The 17,804-nt window shown below is 38.6% G+C and overlaps 1 protein-coding gene across 5 annotated transcripts; it reads left to right on the top strand.

Moving 5' to 3' along the window:
* The first annotated feature begins 4,063 nt into the window (after positions 1 to 4,063).
* On the top strand, positions 4,064 to 15,826 carry LOC117301472. Of its 5 annotated transcripts, XM_033785488.1 has the most exons (8): positions 4,069 to 4,238; positions 4,811 to 5,161; positions 12,340 to 12,675; positions 13,183 to 13,278; positions 13,616 to 13,741; positions 14,488 to 14,515; positions 14,924 to 15,021; positions 15,615 to 15,826. In XM_033785488.1, exons 1-8 carry the CDS (start codon positions 4,190 to 4,192, stop codon positions 15,800 to 15,802), a joined length of 1,272 nt encoding a protein of 423 aa, XP_033641379.1. In that variant the 5' UTR covers positions 4,069 to 4,189; the 3' UTR covers positions 15,803 to 15,826. The 5 variants fall into 5 exon arrangements, with proteins under 5 accessions (XP_033641380.1, XP_033641379.1, XP_033641382.1 ...); XM_033785489.1 differs by lacking the exon at positions 13,616 to 13,741 and having other exon boundaries at positions 4,064 to 4,238; XM_033785491.1 differs by lacking the exon at positions 4,811 to 5,161 and having other exon boundaries at positions 4,088 to 4,238.
* The last annotated feature ends 1,978 nt before the right edge of the window (positions 15,827 to 17,804 follow it).

The raw sequence follows: 17,804 nt of genomic DNA, 5'->3' as shown, positions 1-17,804 counted from the left end.
ACAACAACACATCAATAAATACAACTCAACTTACAATATGTAAGTATGAAAACATCACTAAGGCAGTTTTGATCTCATTAATCAACCGAAACAAGAAATCTTGTTTTCGAACTGTTTTTTTTTTTTTTTTTTTTATTTATTAAGTGATTTGGGGAACTGGGGAGAAACACAAATTTAGTTTCCGGCTCATTACGGTGTGGTTTTAACAAGTATTTTAAGGATTTTGTAAAAACAAAATTCATGTTTTGTGGTACAAATTTATAATTATTTTGATTAGTGTATTGAACTTGCACCATACAAAACAGTAAACTTACACCTACAAAACAGTAAACTTACACCTACAAAACAGTAAACTTACACCTACAAAACTTGTAAACTTACACCTACAAAACAGTAAACTTACACCTACAAAACAGTAAACTTACACCTACAAAACAGTAAACTTACACCTACAAAACAGTAAACTTGCACCTACAAAACAGTAAACTTGCACCATACAAAACAGTAAACTTACACCTACAAAACTTGTAAACTTACACCTACAAAACAGTAAACTTACACCTACAAAACAGTAAACTTACACCTACAAAACAGTAAACTTACACCTACAAAACAGTAAACTTGCACCTACAAAACAGTAAACTTGCACCATACAAAACAGTAAACTTACACCTACAAAACTTGTAAACTTACACCTACAAAACAGTAAACTTACACCTACAAAACAGTAAACTTACACCTACAAAACAGTAAACTTGCACCATACAAAACAGTAAACTTGCACCATACAAAACAGTAAACTTACACCTACAAAACTTGTAAACTTACACCTACAAAACAGTAAACTTACACCTACAAAACAGTAAACTTACACCTACAAAACAGTAAACTTACACCTACAAAACAGTAAACTTGCACCTACAAAACAGTAAACTTGCACCATACAAAACAGTAAACTTACACCTACAAAACAGTAAACTTACACCTACAAAACAGTAAACTTACACCTACAAAACTTGTAAACTTACACCTACAAAACAGTAAACTTACACCTACAAAACAGTAAACTTACACCTACAAAACAGTAAACTTACACCTACAAAACAGTAAACTTGCACCTACAAAACAGTAAACTTGCACCATACAAAACAGTAAACTTACACCTACAAAACTTGTAAACTTACACCTACAAAACAGTAAACTTACACCTACAAAACAGTAAACTTACACCTACAAAACAGTAAACTTACACCTACAAAACAGTAAACTTGCACCTACAAAACAGTAAACTTGCACCATACAAAACAGTAAACTTACACCTACAAAACTTGTAAACTTACACCTACAAAACAGTAAACTTACACCTACAAAACAGTAAACTTACACCTACAAAACAGTAAACTTACACCTACAAAACAGTAAACTTGCACCTACAAAACAGTAAACTTGCACCATACAAAACAGTAAACTTACACCTACAAAAAATGTGTACATGTAGATGTATGGCAATTCACAGCTTGAGTTAATGACATTACAATTCATAACATTATGGACTGGGTTCGAAGGATGCCTATGTCTAGTACAGCATGAGCAGTTCATGCTCATTAAAACTTACTGTTTTTGTAATGGTTTCTATTTTCTCATTCATTTTAGTTGAACTAAAAGGCTACATGTTGTTGCAGTTGGTGCTGTAGCATTGCGCATAGCATGCTGTTAGATGGTCTAGATCTACCCATGAGATCATACTGTCATGCACATACCACCATATCTGGCAAAACAAAACACTGCTTCACATGTATTACATTGTACGAGTCCTTTACACATTAAAAGATAGGGAGTAATGAAGCATCTTGTAGATACATTGTTTTGCCATGTAAAAAGTCTAACATAGAATGAAACATTTCTGAATTTCTTTGTTGGCAAAAACGGTGTATCATACAGATAAGGCGTTCTGCCATGTGAACACTACCGTAGTGGTAAAAATTTACTAAACCCAAAACACTACATCATAATGAAAGCCTCTTCTACCAGATAGACACTGACGTGCTGAACAAATAGCTACAGTCAAGCAGAAGACTGCTTCTTATAAATGGACCGTTTTGCCATAAAATAAAGTGCAGAACAAAGTATAAGTCAACATAATGCGTTTTGCCATACCAAAACACACAAAAAGGCAACAAGACCACAATTTGTATAGTTGTATCTTGATAATTGAGCCACGTGCGAAAACGAGACCGGGCTATATGAAAAGAGCGCCCCTAACTTACCCAGACAACTGTTTTTCTCAAAAACACCACAAAATTAGTTGCACTGTTTTGCCATATGACGGCCGAGCATTTCTTGCTTGTAAAATTCCGTTTTCAAGTTTCATTTGAAGCCCTTTTCGATAAGTGTAATTAAACCCATCCATTTGCTCACTTATAGCATTTTTATTATACTGACAGGGTGTGGGAACGACTGTCCACGTTTCCCCCTCATGTAACTGGCTTGAAACGTGCTCAAAAAAGAATCTTTGAAATCAGGCAAAAAATGACCTTTCTTGTGCCAGAACGTGTTCCATTGTTGCCAGTGATTCTGGAAATGGCTAGACAAAAAATCACCGTTCGTTTCCCATGGGTACATTCGATTAGCTACCCAGGTGTGGCGGTTTCAGTCTTCCGCCGTGTTCAGTTTTCCGGGTGACGTAGCCGGACATTTCAGCACGTTGTTCGAGCGGTTTTAGCTTTCAGACGTGTTCAGTTGTCCGGGTGACGTAGTCAGACAAAGATACTGCCGCGAGTACCCTGGCGAGTACTGTAGACTAGTGTAGTGTAGTTCTCTCAGTGACCCCAAAGTGTTTCTACTACGATCCACGCGTTCGCCGCTCGTTGTACTCGTGGACGCCGCCTCGACAGCTACCGGAGAGTGTAACACGGATGACTCAATACGGCACTATAAATGGACTACTTTCGCTTGCTGTGCGCGGGCATCGCATGACGTAATGTTACCGTATTTGGTCATTCGGAAAACTGAACACGGCGGAAAGTTGAAACCGCCACACCGGGTCAAACCCCGATCTGCCCCCAGTACGTTCGAATAGCTTTGACGTCATTCCAGGGGCTCAAGCGGGTCAGCCTCAAGTACCCTGCGTGTGGAACGGGTCACTAATTTGGGGCTGGCCTGAGGTGCATGACGTCCCACGAGAGGGTGAGTGATCAATTTTGATTAGCTCTTGTCAGGGGCTCACCTGAATGATGAGCACCACGGGTCGACCCGGGGAAGCAATTGAACGCATCCTATGCTTACCACGGCCTTGAAAAAATGTGAAAATTATGTGTAAAATGGACTGAGAAAATTTTGTGTAGAAAGAGAATGGTGGTGCATGTTATGAGCCATCAGTGTAACAATAAGCCATTATTGCGAGTTAGATTTGAATAATGATTCGTACAATGACTTACTTAGTCATGCAATGCTGTTGTTCAGAATCCTGTTGTATGGGTGTTCACTGTCTCTTACGTAACTACGCAAACAAGCTTGTCACAATCATGCGACATAACAACTGTCTCACTAGTCTGAGGAATTCAAATATAAGCGGTAACTTGTGATCAAGCACGTTATTGTAACAATTTTAAAATCTCACTTATTGTCAAACGTCCTATAGCAGGGTCCAAGTAAGCAACAAAAAGAACATCGGTCGTATAACGGTAATTGTAACCCAATTATTCTCAACGTGATGAAAGTTTTGCTTGAAAGTTTGTGTCTTTGTTTTTTGTTTTTTTGACAACCGTGTGGATCTTTTTGTTCTACTTTCTGTGTTTTAAAAAATATAAGAAATAAAAGCGAAACCTTTTACTGCCATTGAGCCTGAAAACAGTTGGTTGCTGAGCTGTTTTGTTTAATAAGGGGAGAATATAAAGATAGTGGAACCAATACTCACAGAAGGAGATTGACAGTTGTTTCTCTTTTATAAGGTAAATATTCCGCATGTTTCCAAAAGGAAGAACTTCTTTCACCACTTCTGGCTTGAAAAGATATTCATTTTTGTTTCGATCGACCAGTTTTGCTCAGTTGCGGTTTTTTTTCAGTGTAGGCCTACTGTTGAGTTATACGAGATGTTTTTGATTGTCATGAATTTAAACAACTTTTTACGTAGCACCGAAGTGACCTGTTATCCAACAACGTTTTCACAGTGTCAATAATCATTCCAAAAATGGGAGGCGCATTTACAGTCTTGATAGTTGTTGGAATTATGTTTCAAGGTAAGTCGTCAAGCTAAAGTGTCGATAAAACTTTAAAAATAGCATTAGTTTTTATTTGAGAAGCAACCTGAAAATAAATAAATTTTGATGCAGTGTCGAAGACAAAAACGTAAAAAAACAAACGAAAGTAGTGGCGTGTCATGGCATATAGCGGTTAAGAGCACCGGATTCAAGCTCTGGTGTTTGCTCAGAAGAGTGTTGGGTCGAGTCCCGGTCGTGACACTTGTGTCCTTAAACATGACACTTAATCATGATTGCTTCGTAAAGTTGGGGAGGTAGTGCTTTCTGCTCTACCAGCCAGGCTTCTGATGGATGATACCCAAGCCTTCATCTGTATGGACTGTAAAGGGGTAACCCTGTTCCAGCCCCAGGAGTAGGTGGCAACGGCCTCTGGAATAAAATAATTGTAGCCCTCACCTTGAAGTGGCTTTCAGGCCTTGTGTGTCTGGCGACTGGCGATAAAAAACAAATGTAAAACAAAAGGTTATCAATGCTAACCTGGTGTGAACTATCTTTGAAGAATAATTGTTCAATTATTTGATAAATTTACATTTTTTTCCCATCTTGAATAGATGTCGTCTTTTCTTGGCCCATCACGATAGACATGCCACCAGTCGTCTCAGTTTTTGAAGGTGACGACGTAGAATTAGAATGCAAGGGACGGTATGCGAATGGTACATTGATTCAACCATGTTATGACTCAGTACTCCAATGGTTTGTTGTGTTGGAAAACGCAGAAAGTGTTTATATTGCAGGATGTGGTAGAGTGGTGTCATTCAAGAACAAGACTTTGGAATTTAATCCAGACAATGGCAGTCTAAACATATTGGATATAGGCCTTGCAGATGATGCCGTGGTTGGGTGTACAGTGTTAGGATTATTCGGCAGTTACTCAAACATGACACATCTTAAAGTTAAAAAAGGTAAGTGTTACGTTGAACAGAATGGAATCAGTTAGAATTTATCACCTTTTGTATTGTCCAATAGTACTGAAATTTTTCTGACAATACCAACAATTTATGGTGCTAAAAAAGGACACACTCGTACGAAAACTTTAGCAAATAATGGGACTTTTAGAAGATGAGGGTTTAAAAAAAAAAATTATTGATGATAGTATTTCGTTTAATAAAAAATTATATCAAAGAGTAAATACCCAGTAAAACATATGCTGTTCTTCAGGAGAAAACCCGCTCGAAGTTGGGCTGAAAACCAAAGTATTTATTGCTTGTACACTTCCGTTTTCCGATTCCATTTGAAGCCCCCATTGCACCCATCGATTAACTCCCGTGATAGCGCCTGTTAACGGATTTGAATCTATACCCACCGTTTCGCAAGCTTTCAGCGCCGTGTAAAGGCTTGAATTTGCGTCCGCCTGGGAAAACCCGCCTGGGAAAACCCGCCTGGAAAAAGCTGGCTATGACCCATCATTTTTATTATGCTGAGAGGGTGTGGACACGGCTGTCCAAGTTTCTCCCTGATGTAAACTTTCTTGAAACGTGCTCAAAAAAGACATTTTGGAAATCAGGCAGAAAATGACCTTTCTTATAATGCCAGAACGTTTTGCGTTGTTTACAGTGATTCTGGAAACGACTAAACAAATTCATCGGTCGTTTCCTATGGGCACGACCCCGATCTACCCCCGGTAGGTTTGAATAGCTTTGATGTCATTCCAGGGGCTCATCCGGGTCAGCCCCAAGTGCCGTGCTTGTGGTGTGGGTCACTTGGGGGTGACCCGAGGTGCATGGCGTCACAACGAGAGGGTGAGTGATCGTTCGATTAGCTCGTCAGGGGCTCGCCCGAATGAGCACCGCATGGTCAACCAGGGGAAGCTAATCGAACGCACCCTATGCTTACTAGGGCCTGGAACATTTTCGAAAATTGTGCGTAAAATGGACTGAGAGAATTGTGTGTAGAAAGAGAATGGTGGTGCTTGATTTGAGCCAGTGTAACAGTAAGCCATTTGTGTGTTAGATTTTAATAATGTTTGGTACAATAACTTGGTTAGTGACAATATACCGCTTATTTGAATTCCTCATCATACTATAAAGACTGTTGCTATAATTGTATGTCAAATGGTTTGGGGCAAGCCTCTGTATGCCAACCTCAGATGAGCTGGTACCAATGTGTCATACACATTCAATCAGCATCTTGTTGTGTAGGTGTTCATGCACGTCTCTTATACGTAACTAACACCCCGTTGACACAGCCCTACGACCTTACCAAGATCATGCCGATCACCCCGATCTGAAAAATCCATACATTTTGCAAATTACAGACTAAATCACGACTGTACTGCGATGCTTCTACGTCAGAAGCGTTGCCTACTCGATTCCACGATGCCACCCCGCCCGCGATGATCCTCCTACGTTTGGCCCACGATTGGTCCGCGATTGACCACGCTCTCGGCCATTTTTCCATCGCAGTGGTAACTTGTGATCAAGCACGTCATTGCACCAGACAGTGTTCAAATTTAACACACAAATGGGACACCGGTCGTCTACAGCAATTTAAACTAAGTAAATTTTTAACGTTATTTAAGAGTTTTTTTTTTTTTTTTTTTTTCTTTTTTGACAACCTTTTGACCATTTTTGTTCTGCCTACTGTGTTTTAAAAATAATATAAGAAAGACAAGCAAAACCTTTAACTAGCCTTGAGTCTGAAAACAGTTGTTTTCGGAGACGTTTTGTTTGATAAGTATAAAAGGTAGGATAGTGGAACCAACACTCGCGAAAGGAGATTGACAGTTGTTTCTCTTTTATAAGGTAAATATTGCGCATGTTTCCAAAAAGAAGAACTTCACCTTTTCTGGCTTTTATATGAAGGTCAGTTTCGTTTCAGAAGTAGTAAACCATTTAAAATCTGTTGTTAATTTGGGTTTTTTTCCCCCTTAAAAAACTTCCACACTGTAAAGTTACGACACCAGTACCATTCGTTAACACAATGTGTCATATTTCCAACTTGGTATGAAATAATAATAAATTCAAGTCAAATCTATATGACGTTTATTCAATCTATAATCTTTTGACAAAATAGTACAATATGAGATTGTATCAGCACATAGAAATGTAACAAAATCAAAAGTGCAAAATAAGTAGACATATAACAAATAAATATAATTATTGTGAAAGCAAATAAACAACTAGAATTTTAAGTCGCTAGGGATTAGCGTTCCAAAGTCGTGGACCAAAGAATCGAATGATGTGGCTAGCATGAAGGTGCGGATGAATTGAAGAAACACGTTGCGGGATCTCGTTGAGTAAACATGAATTTCATGATCCGACGTATACAGTATATACAACTAAACTATTTTCAATGTGATAAGAGTTTGTGTTTTCTTCATTTTTTTTTCATTTTTTTTGTGGCAAATGTGTGAACCTTCTTTCTGCATTCTGTGTTCTAAGAAAGAAAAGCGAAACCTTTTACTAGCCTTGAGTCTGAAAGCAGTTGTTTTCGAAGCCGTTTTGTTTGATAAGTAGAGAAGAAAACGATAGTGGAACCAATACTCACGAAAGAAGATTGACAGTTGTTTCTCTTTTAAGGTAAATAATGCGCATGTTTGTAAAAGGTAAAAACTTTACCACTTCTTGCTCATCATTGTTTTCAATACACCAGCAATTCCCTCACTAAGCCGATGGAACTGCTACTGGTTATGCTTTCTCTGCAGTTTCTTAACATGGTTTAAGAAGAACTTATCACATTAAATCTTAGTGTAATGGATGATCGCCTTAACACAATGGAGTTCGCAGTCTTCTTAATTATTGGAATTATGTTTCAAGGTAAGTCGACAAAAATAAAACAACTCGTCAAGCGAAAGGCATAAAATATGTTATGTTGGCGTAACGGGCCCCAAAAAATACGGTAGGTAGGTAGGGATTTTGTTTTCCCTCCCAGCAACGAAAATGACATGGTTTCTAAATGTTTAAGCCGGTAGTATACACGATAACCGTGTGGCCCCACGGTCAGGACTCTCTCCATGAATTTCTGCAGTACCTCAACCAACAACACTCCAGTATCAAGTTCACTATGGAGCAAGAACATTCCGGAAAGTTACCCTTTCTGGATGTTCTCATCACAAGAAAGCAAGACGGCACCCTTCATCACAGCATTTACCGTAAGCCCACCCACACCGACCGTTACCTGCATCAGCGTTTTTTCCATCATCCAGCTATCAAGTCGTCAGTCAACCGTGCGCTGGTTCAACGGGCTTACACCATTTGTGATCCGGATAGCCTCCAGCAGGAGTTGCAGCACATCACCACTTCTCTACAGCGGAATGGATACAACGCCAAGCAAGTCAAGACAAGCAAGCCCGTCCCCCCGACCAAAGGGTCTCCTATACCCAAGGTCAAACACACACACCCACAGTTAGTTTACCATACCTAGGTCCCCCCTCTCATCGCCTCCAACGCATCTTCAAGGAAGCAGGAATCAAGGTGTACCACTCCGCCCCGAAGAAACTCAAGAAGGACAAGAAGGACCCCTCCACCCGTGCCGGAGTCTATCGCATTCCATGCGAGTGTGGTAAGGTTTATGTCGGGGAAACCGGGCGTAACCTTCCCACTAAACTTAAGGAACACCGAGCACACGGAAGGAGGGGGGACTTCGATAAATCCGCCATCGTCAAGCATTCCCACATCACTGATCACCGAGTGAACTGGGAAGCAGCAGAAATCATCGCTCCAATCCAGGCGTGGCACCCTAGACGCATCAGAGAGGCCATAGAGATCCACAAGCATGACACCGTACCCCAAGACATCGGCTTCCACATCAGCGACATCTGGCTCCCCCTTCTCCCGACCAATGGATCTTCTATATCCACGGTCACCCCCTAGGCCCCAACCATTAGACTGCTTTGGGTCATCTATACCCTCAGTCACCTAGACCCCACTCCCTCACTATCCCCTGTGCTTGTTCCTACTGACACGGTTCAGTGGGCACACACCCCCCACACACCACCCAAGGCTCCACAACAGGTTTCACCACGCATCATCGAGTTCACTTCCCGCCTCTATTTCCCGCCTTCATGCATCACTGCTGATCCACCGCCCAGTACTTAAGCAGCATGCAGCATCAGAGTCCAGCATTCTCCAGAAGACGATCACAGCATACTGATCGAAACGTCGAGTTAATCCAACGGTTCTTTTCAGAACCACCCCAACTCATTTAGAGATTGTTATTACATGGTGTTACCGCAAACTTTTGAATATCTTACTTCCACCATGCGAAGTTTCAAATCCTACAAGATAAATCAAGGCTACACACAACAAATAGTATATTTTTAAACTCTTGATGTCTTTTTGAAAAAAAAAAAAAAAAAAATGCCAGGGTCGGCCGTACTTTTAGGGTAGGTCGGGGTACGCCAACAAACCTTTTTTTATGCCTAATAATTGTTATGCCTAAGTGTAATTATTATAGAGAAATATTGCGTATAAAATTATTAATAATAGTTTGAGTCTTTAGTTGAAAATCTACCTTAAAATAAATACATATGACGCAGTGTTGGAAACAAAAACACGTCAACGAACGAAAGTATTGTTGTCAATGCTAAGCTTAGGTGAAATATCTATGAAGAATGGTTCAACTTTAAGGTAAATTTATACTTTTTGTAATAGGTGACGTCTCTTTTGGGACCATCACGATAGACATGCCACCAGTCGTCTCAGTTTTTGAAGGTGACGACGTAGAATTAGAATGCAAGGGATGGTATGCGAATGGTACATTGATTCAACCATGTTATGACTCAGTAATCCAATGGTTTGTTGTGTTGGAAAACGCAGAAAGTGTTTATATTGCAGGATGTGATTTTGTTACGTCGTTCAAGAACAAGACTTTGGAATTTAATCCAGACAATGGTAATCTAATAATATTGGATAATAGGCCTTGCAGATGATGCCGTGGTTAAGTGTAAAGTGTTGGGATTATTCGGCAGTTACTCAAACATGACACATCTTAAAATTAAAAAAGGTAAGTGTTTACCTAAAAAGGAATGGAATCTTCAAGTTGAATTTATCACCTTTTCTTATGTATAATATTACAAAAATTTGTCTGACAGAAATTACCAACAATTTATGTTGCTAAATAAGAACACACTCGTACGAAAAATTGAGCAAAATTATGTTGTAAAACGTTTCATGTGTCATAATTAACGACTTCAAATATAGATGGTTATAGATAGTTTAAAGGAACATGACATAATTGTTTTTTGCTAACAAAACAGTTTTTGGCAGTGTAAGCACTTAACGTCACATGGAAATAGAATAGTTTTCCGACAAACATTAGAGTATGTTAATGAACAATAAAATAGTCGTTTGAGTAATTGTTTGTAACGATGTATATGTTTTAAAAGTAGATAAAGTTGTTTGGGGGTGACTCCGCCTACCCCTTTTGTGACGTCAATCGAGGCAGACTTTGCCTCGATCGAACATCGAACACACGTACGTGCAAGTACATGCAAGTCCTAGTCGTGAGTTTGTACGTTTCGGCAAAAGGTTTTTTTCTTGCATTTTTTCGGCAATATCGACCAGGTGTAATGCTGCTGGTGTATTGCTGCTGGTGGCTGCAAAACAACTAACAATGGGGTCAGTTTGACTAAGTGGTCCGGTCCGACGTGTTTTCGAGCGCTATGCAGCAAACACTTCGAGCCGTCGTGCTTCAAATATCGCGCCTCGATTGACGTCACGAACAGCGCCCTCTCGGGTCGGGCCTACTTTTAAATTGGTTTCTAAAATGAAAACTTAATTTTTAGAACCTTAGTTAACTGTTTATTTATATTATACTCATCAAAACACATATTTAAGTGACAAAAGCTTTATTTTGACAAAATATCACTTCCAGATGACTTTAATGTAATCCACCATATACATAAACTGACAAGCCTGTAGACGTTCGAGATCGATCGGCCATCTGGATCACGAGAGATTAATGAAAAACCGATTACAAACTTTGCATTGCATCGATGCCAAAATAAAAATGAATAAAACGCTCACTGAGCGATAAATTCCAAACGTGAAATTATATTATTTATTTATCACCAAATATGACATTTCAGACAGAAAAATTTCAAGGGATGTTTTCAACTTTCATCATCATTAGACCGTGTAAGTTTGATGTGAGTCTGTGATCTTCACGATTTTTGATTCTTACCAATTATGTAACGTTCCTTTAAGGAAGTGTCGTTACGTGTTTACTTGTTGATTTAGGGTTTGTTCTTAACGAAACGCTCAAACTGTAAACGTACTGTATATTTGCCATATAATTTACCCTTTTAAATATTTAGGGTTTTACATACAGTTTAAGGCAGTGTCTTTAAAATGCATGTTTACTTTTTGATTTAGTGTTGTCATGTTAGTTCAGTTACAATGTTCTAAATTGGTGTAAGCCTACTATATCAATTATATTGTTTGTTTTTTTATATTATAACACTCCTTACCAATATTCCGCCATTTCATTGGTTTAGAGCGCGTCACATGATATGTCTTAGTTTGGCTAGACGACGGCCGTGTGATAGTGCATCGGTTTGCCGTGCGCTAGTCCAAAAGACTAGCACACGGCGTGCAGTACCCAGACGTCCGTTGCGTGTACGGGGATGATAAATTAGTAGGCTGAAACCATTTCGGATTACGTGACACTACATGCAGAGCACAGTAAAAGTTTTCGCAATCTGTATTCGTGTCGTCCGTGGGTTGTAGCATTCAGGTAGGTAAAGTTTGTACAGTATTTAGAAATGTTTGGGGTGTTGTAAAAGAAACATTGGCTGCTTTTACTCGTGCAATGGTTTAAACTATGACTCCCGAGGTGATCACCTCGGGAGTCATAGTTTTAACCATAGCACTCGGAGCAGTCAAAATTTGTATACTATTAACATGCTACATGAAACCGTTGTTTAAACGTCTCAGACTCTAATATGTATTGCAGTAAAAACGAAACGAAACTTATTTCAATTTTCTCAAGATCAGTGCCGTATGTTCATAATGAAACGCTCACACTGTAAACTTATTCTTTATCACCGATGCAAATTTAACATCTGTTATACCATTATTCACTGTGTATCATTTTTTCTTAATGCCAACTTTCTTAAAGCGTTCATTGTGTTTTCTTAAAGCCAACTTTGGTGTTCAGACTGATGGAAAACTTACGCCAGTAGAAGGGGAGAGTGCTTCCTTACCTTGCTCTGTGATCGACAGCGGCACAACTGACAAGAGAAACTTCACCTTTGAGTGGTCATTCAACGACACCATACTGCAGTCGTGCAATCCATCGGGCGAGGTCTTTTATTCCGTCGACCAGACGGGAAAGTACGGGCTTCATCACGGCAAGACAAGCTGTAATCTTACGATTCTAAACTTGAACTTGAAGGACGTAGGAAGATACCAATGTGACGTCCACGACTCCTTCTACAACCAGTCCAACAACAATTCTACAACAATCGTCCTCGGCGGTAAGTTTGCAAAGTAACGATTATTCATTTAAACAAAGGTGTGACACCAGGTCGAATGCTCGTATCGTGACGTTATTAAAGTGTTCAAGTTGCAACCATCCTGGACCATGATAATCTTTTTCTTCCATTAGTTTTGGTTTAAACTCTTACACCTACAGTATGTCAGGCTTATAATGTGGTTTAAAATGTGGCATAATCTCTTCCAAAGATCTCTGCGGGCTGGGTAAAGGGAAGCATGCTTGACTTCAATCACCTTTACCCGAAATAATGTTTGCTTGATCTACTCGTTAAGATAGTGTATCAAGAAAAGCAATATTCTCAAAGACTATGTTGTTATTCTTGTCTCTTACTGAAGCAAGACACAGCACAACATTCAACAAGACACATTTTGTGACAGTGGAGATTACTGAAGAAGCTACTCACACAATGGATACAGTCAAAGGCCTATATTGAGACACCGCCTAATTTTATTGTAATATGAAATTTATGTTTGGATATCATTAACAGATCAGCCGGCATCGATCGCAACATTGCCAGCAACAACAGACTTGAACGAAGGTCAAACAACGGGCATAAGCAGTTTGACACTGAAAACGGGACAAGGTTAATCAACTTTAAATGGTGCAAAGGTCGTGGGTTCGAATCCCACCCGAGTCTCCTGAGACGAAAATTATGTTCGTGCATTGTTTTACTCCTTTCTCACATACTAGAGCACGTCATGGTTTTTGAGAAAGGAGTAAAACAAATGAACTCGGGTGGGACTCGAACCCACTATCAAGCATCAAGTAACATTTTAAGGGAAGCTTTCTGTCATCATAATCTTTAAACTGTGGAAGTTTAATTCAAATCTGTGGACATTGTGTTTTGTGTCCTACAAAAAAAGTACCTAAAGCCCCTTAAAAGCAATGTGTGTTTTGAACTCGTAACTATGTGTTTTAAGGGTCTAGAGCTACTCCGTTGGATACCATTTCTCGGAAAGACATTGTTTTGATCACAGCGGTGTCATCCGGACTTGTACTGGTCGCAATAAGCCTGCTGGTTGTCGCATCGAGGCTCCGTAAAGATCGTAAGGACCTGTTATATTTATTGATTTAGGGATCTCTAAATTTGGAAATTGTAGTTTTTCCAAACGAACTTCAGAAAATCCTTAAAAGTTTATAACGCGCATTTGAATTAATGTCTTTAGTACTCACTCTATGACTAGGGTTTCTTTTTGCTGTTAAATGTATTCATTTTAATTTTGTTTTTATTCAGTTGTGTTTCAGTCAATAATCTAAATTTAATGGGCATTCAAGAGCATACTGCGAGGATTCTTAAAGGCAGTGGACACTATTAATAATTACTCTAAATGATTAATATCATTACTTGGCAACGAGCAAAGGAGAGCTGTTGATAGTATAAAGCATTGAAAGAAACGACTCCATCTAAAGTAACGTCGTTTTCGAGAAAGAAGGTATTTCTCCCTAACATATTTGAAGGACTGACTTCGGGAGCTCAGCTGAGGTCTCGAATTCAAGGCCTCTGAAAGCACACAACATCTTGAGCGACAAGAGTGTTTTTTCTTCTATTATTCTCTCGCAACTTCGACGACAATTGAACTCAAATTGTCTCAGGTTTGTTATTTTGTGCATATATGTTTATATGCACCAAGTGAGAAGACTGTTCTTTAACAATTACCAATAGTGTCCAGTGTCTTTAAGCATGTCTGGTTGGCATAGCTCTCCTTGTTATATATCTGGTTCAGAGAGATGGAAACATGGTTATTATCACAACATTAAAACACTTTTACCAAATGTTTCTGCTTTCCCCCAGGTCATTCTGCTGTCCAGATCAACCAAACGTAAGTAACTCTACATTTAGTGCAGGATCCATTTATTTGTTTATTTTATTTTGTATTAATTTATTTTGGTTATAATTTTTTATTATTTTAACATCATCAATTTTTATGGCACACCATTCGACTGATACGTCTCTTGGTTTGGTGAAGACGAAGCAAAACAAGGAAGTTTAAAATCAAGAGAAGGTTGTACAAGGTGGAAAAAAGAAACCCCGTTTAAAAGAATAATTCAGATGATATTCTTCAGTAAATTTATTGAGCAAACTGAAAATAAAAGACCACAATCTGTTAATTAAACCACACCGGCTCTTATCGGAGCCAACACTCCCTCAAAGGAGATTACATGATTGTACCCGCAAGTTTACTATTTAGTATTTATAGTTACTTCTTAACAAAATCTTGTTTAAACAGCAATGATGCGAACAGAGCTACTGTGACTTTCAGACGAGCCCCTTCACCAGGAAGCATTCGAATTGGACCCAATCTGTTAAGCAGATTTGAAGTCCAAGGTAAACACAAATGTATACATTATACAATCAATACTATTTTTAGCAATACTGGTTTGCGTTTTGTTTTAGGAACTACAATTGTTTAAAGTTTGAAAGAAAACTCATCAAGGGTCAGATACGACTGATTTGGGGTATATGTTTTATAAATCCATTACAAGTATGGCTTGGCGGTGTACTGCTAAATATATAAATTATTTGTTGATATAGGCCTACTGGCCTTAACTTTATGCGAAACAGCAACAAATAATAAACTACACGATCAATTTAAAAGGTATAAGTAGGATTTTTCTATATATTTTTTGGAATGGTGGAAATACGATATAGAAAGGTTAAGACAATGTAAAACCATTTAAAAGGTCATGATGTTCATTTCAAGGAAGAAGAAACAAATCGATTTAAAAACATGTTGTCTTCTTCGTGTGTGTCTGTCTGCTTCAACTAGGATTTAAACATTAAAAGATGCAGTTGTTTTGTGTTCACTTTTTAAGAATGTTGCTGTTTGATACAAACAAGGTTAGGTTAAAAGTTGTTTTCTCTCTGTATCCGTTGAAGCTATGGAAACCGTTTTTTGTATACCGTTGCATATTGCTTAGATGCAGAAACGGCTTACGAAGAAGTCGGGGAGATTGGCGAACATGCAACATCAACAACCGATAACCGCAACGTAATAGCTCATACATATGCTGAGGCGAGGCTGTCATTGGCTGAAGGGGAAGATGAAGCCCAAAGCCCGCCCCCACCGCCTCGTGGGATTTTTAACCAACCACCTCATTGGATTTAGACTGGGCCCCTTTTGCTGAATTATACTAATTAAATTTGTTTAAATAACTTACATAAACGAAAAAACTGGTATGTACGTACGAAAACGATATTAAATGTACAAACTAAAATAAGAGCAATATTTTATAACGTAATTCTTTGAAAATGAATTGAGATTTGCTCGACTAATTAGGTAGATTTAAATATAAGATAGTGTTATGCACTAACTACCGATTGTTGAAACAGCTGCAGTATACTTGCTTTTGATCGATTTAACTTTCAACCGAAATATTTATCTAAAGAGTAAAACTAAAATGGACTGTCATGACTGTTTGAACTTTCTGCTGCTGTTCATTCATGGTGTAAACGCAAGTATTGAATGTCTGTGTTATTGGAGGCTCACTTTTCGTTTTGAAAGCATGTGTAATTGATTGACTTGTTTGAAGAGATACAATAGTGCATGTATGTGTATAATTATCAACTATAAAGAAAGATAAAGGACAAATCAACTTTCATTATGATTATGTTAAAGAGAATGAACAAGACAAAGTGTAGATTCGTGAATACAATATCAGTTTGCTCAGCAAACAATGAATTTTGTAACTAAAGTAAACTGCAAAATGTTATTGTAAATTGAAAGATTATGTTATGCCGTGTGGAATCCTTTTTCTAATGACGCAGTTTGAAAATGACGTTCAGCACTGAAAACAAAGATAGACAATTAATCATTATTTTAGTTTTAATCCAAGAATAAAGAACATTGTTTTAAACAAATTAGACATTGTGATTGTGAACCAAGCAAGACAATTCTTAGGCGTATATTATTGTAGTGAAAGTGCCCGCGTTTTACTATAGTGGTACAACTATATTGTTCAGTGCTCAGCTTCCTCCCCTTTGGTAGACTTGATTTCAAGTCTGAGACTGCGGTTATTAATCTCTGCATCAGCCACGCACAATTTCCCCCGGGTAGGCCATTATATGACGGAGATTAATCCGCAAGAGGGCGCTATTTCAGGCAGTAATGTGTTGGCTACTGGGTAGACTATTATAAAAGCCACGGCCACAGACTTGGAACCAAGTCTATCCATGTGGAGGATGTGGACTAGTCCAGGTCAGTGACTGTTGAGATTGACAGCTTGTTTCTTTTCAATTTGTGTTACTTTATCAACACATGTAATACATTGTTGGTAAAACCCACTGAACCAGTTCCTTTTGTTCAGATACCCGATTGACATTTTGTAATGACCATTTTAGTACATTCTTTCTTATGAATGACATTCCTTTAGTCTTTAGTATCACAGCCCTGGTCAGAGAACACAAGACTGGGTTGAGTTGCCATTTTGGGTGTAGCCAGGCAACATCTTGTGTGTGGAGGGCTGAGGCTTGGAATACTCGGTTGATGATTGTATTATTGCGCTGCATGCTAGTTCCGATTTCATGTAAGTTTTCTTGATTATTTAGAGGGTATTTCTAAAGTTTCAGCATGGCCATTGTATTTAACTGTTAGTTCTGTACCAGCCACAGCTTCTCTACATTTAGTTTGCCCCACATTATTCTGTTTTAATACTTGCATTTTTAGTAGACTTTCAATGCATATTTTCTGTTGTATCTCCACCTCGTAGTTTAAGTAATTTTGTTGTAAGCTTTTCAGATCAGTAATTAAATTGCTATTTTGTGGCTGGAAATGAAAGCCACCAAAAAAACTGTGGTTGGTTCTGTAAGAATGCACCAAGTTCATTCATGGGTTCGCAGATCTTCTTCTAAAACAAATTAAAGTAATACATCATCTTACCAAACGAACAGATCCCAAATATTAGTTTCCTGACGCTTTCGGTTTTGGCGTTATCAGTTATCAAAGTTTTGGCCAAAAAGCCCTCGTGATCCTTATAATAAACAAAAGTAGCCAAACATGTTTACGCGAACCTGTGACGAACAGCGCCCTCCTGTGCCATGTTCGTTGCCTCAGAACTCAAAGCGCCCATGAGTTAAACAAGTTCACATGGTAGAACTTGCAGCCCTAAAAC

This window comes from Asterias rubens, chromosome 17, assembly GCF_902459465.1.
Source record: "Asterias rubens chromosome 17, eAstRub1.3, whole genome shotgun sequence".
Classification (NCBI taxonomy): domain Eukaryota; kingdom Metazoa; phylum Echinodermata; class Asteroidea; order Forcipulatida; family Asteriidae; genus Asterias; species Asterias rubens.
The sequence above is the reverse complement of the archived record's forward strand: the minus strand, read 5'-3'. Positions and strand labels throughout refer to the sequence as shown.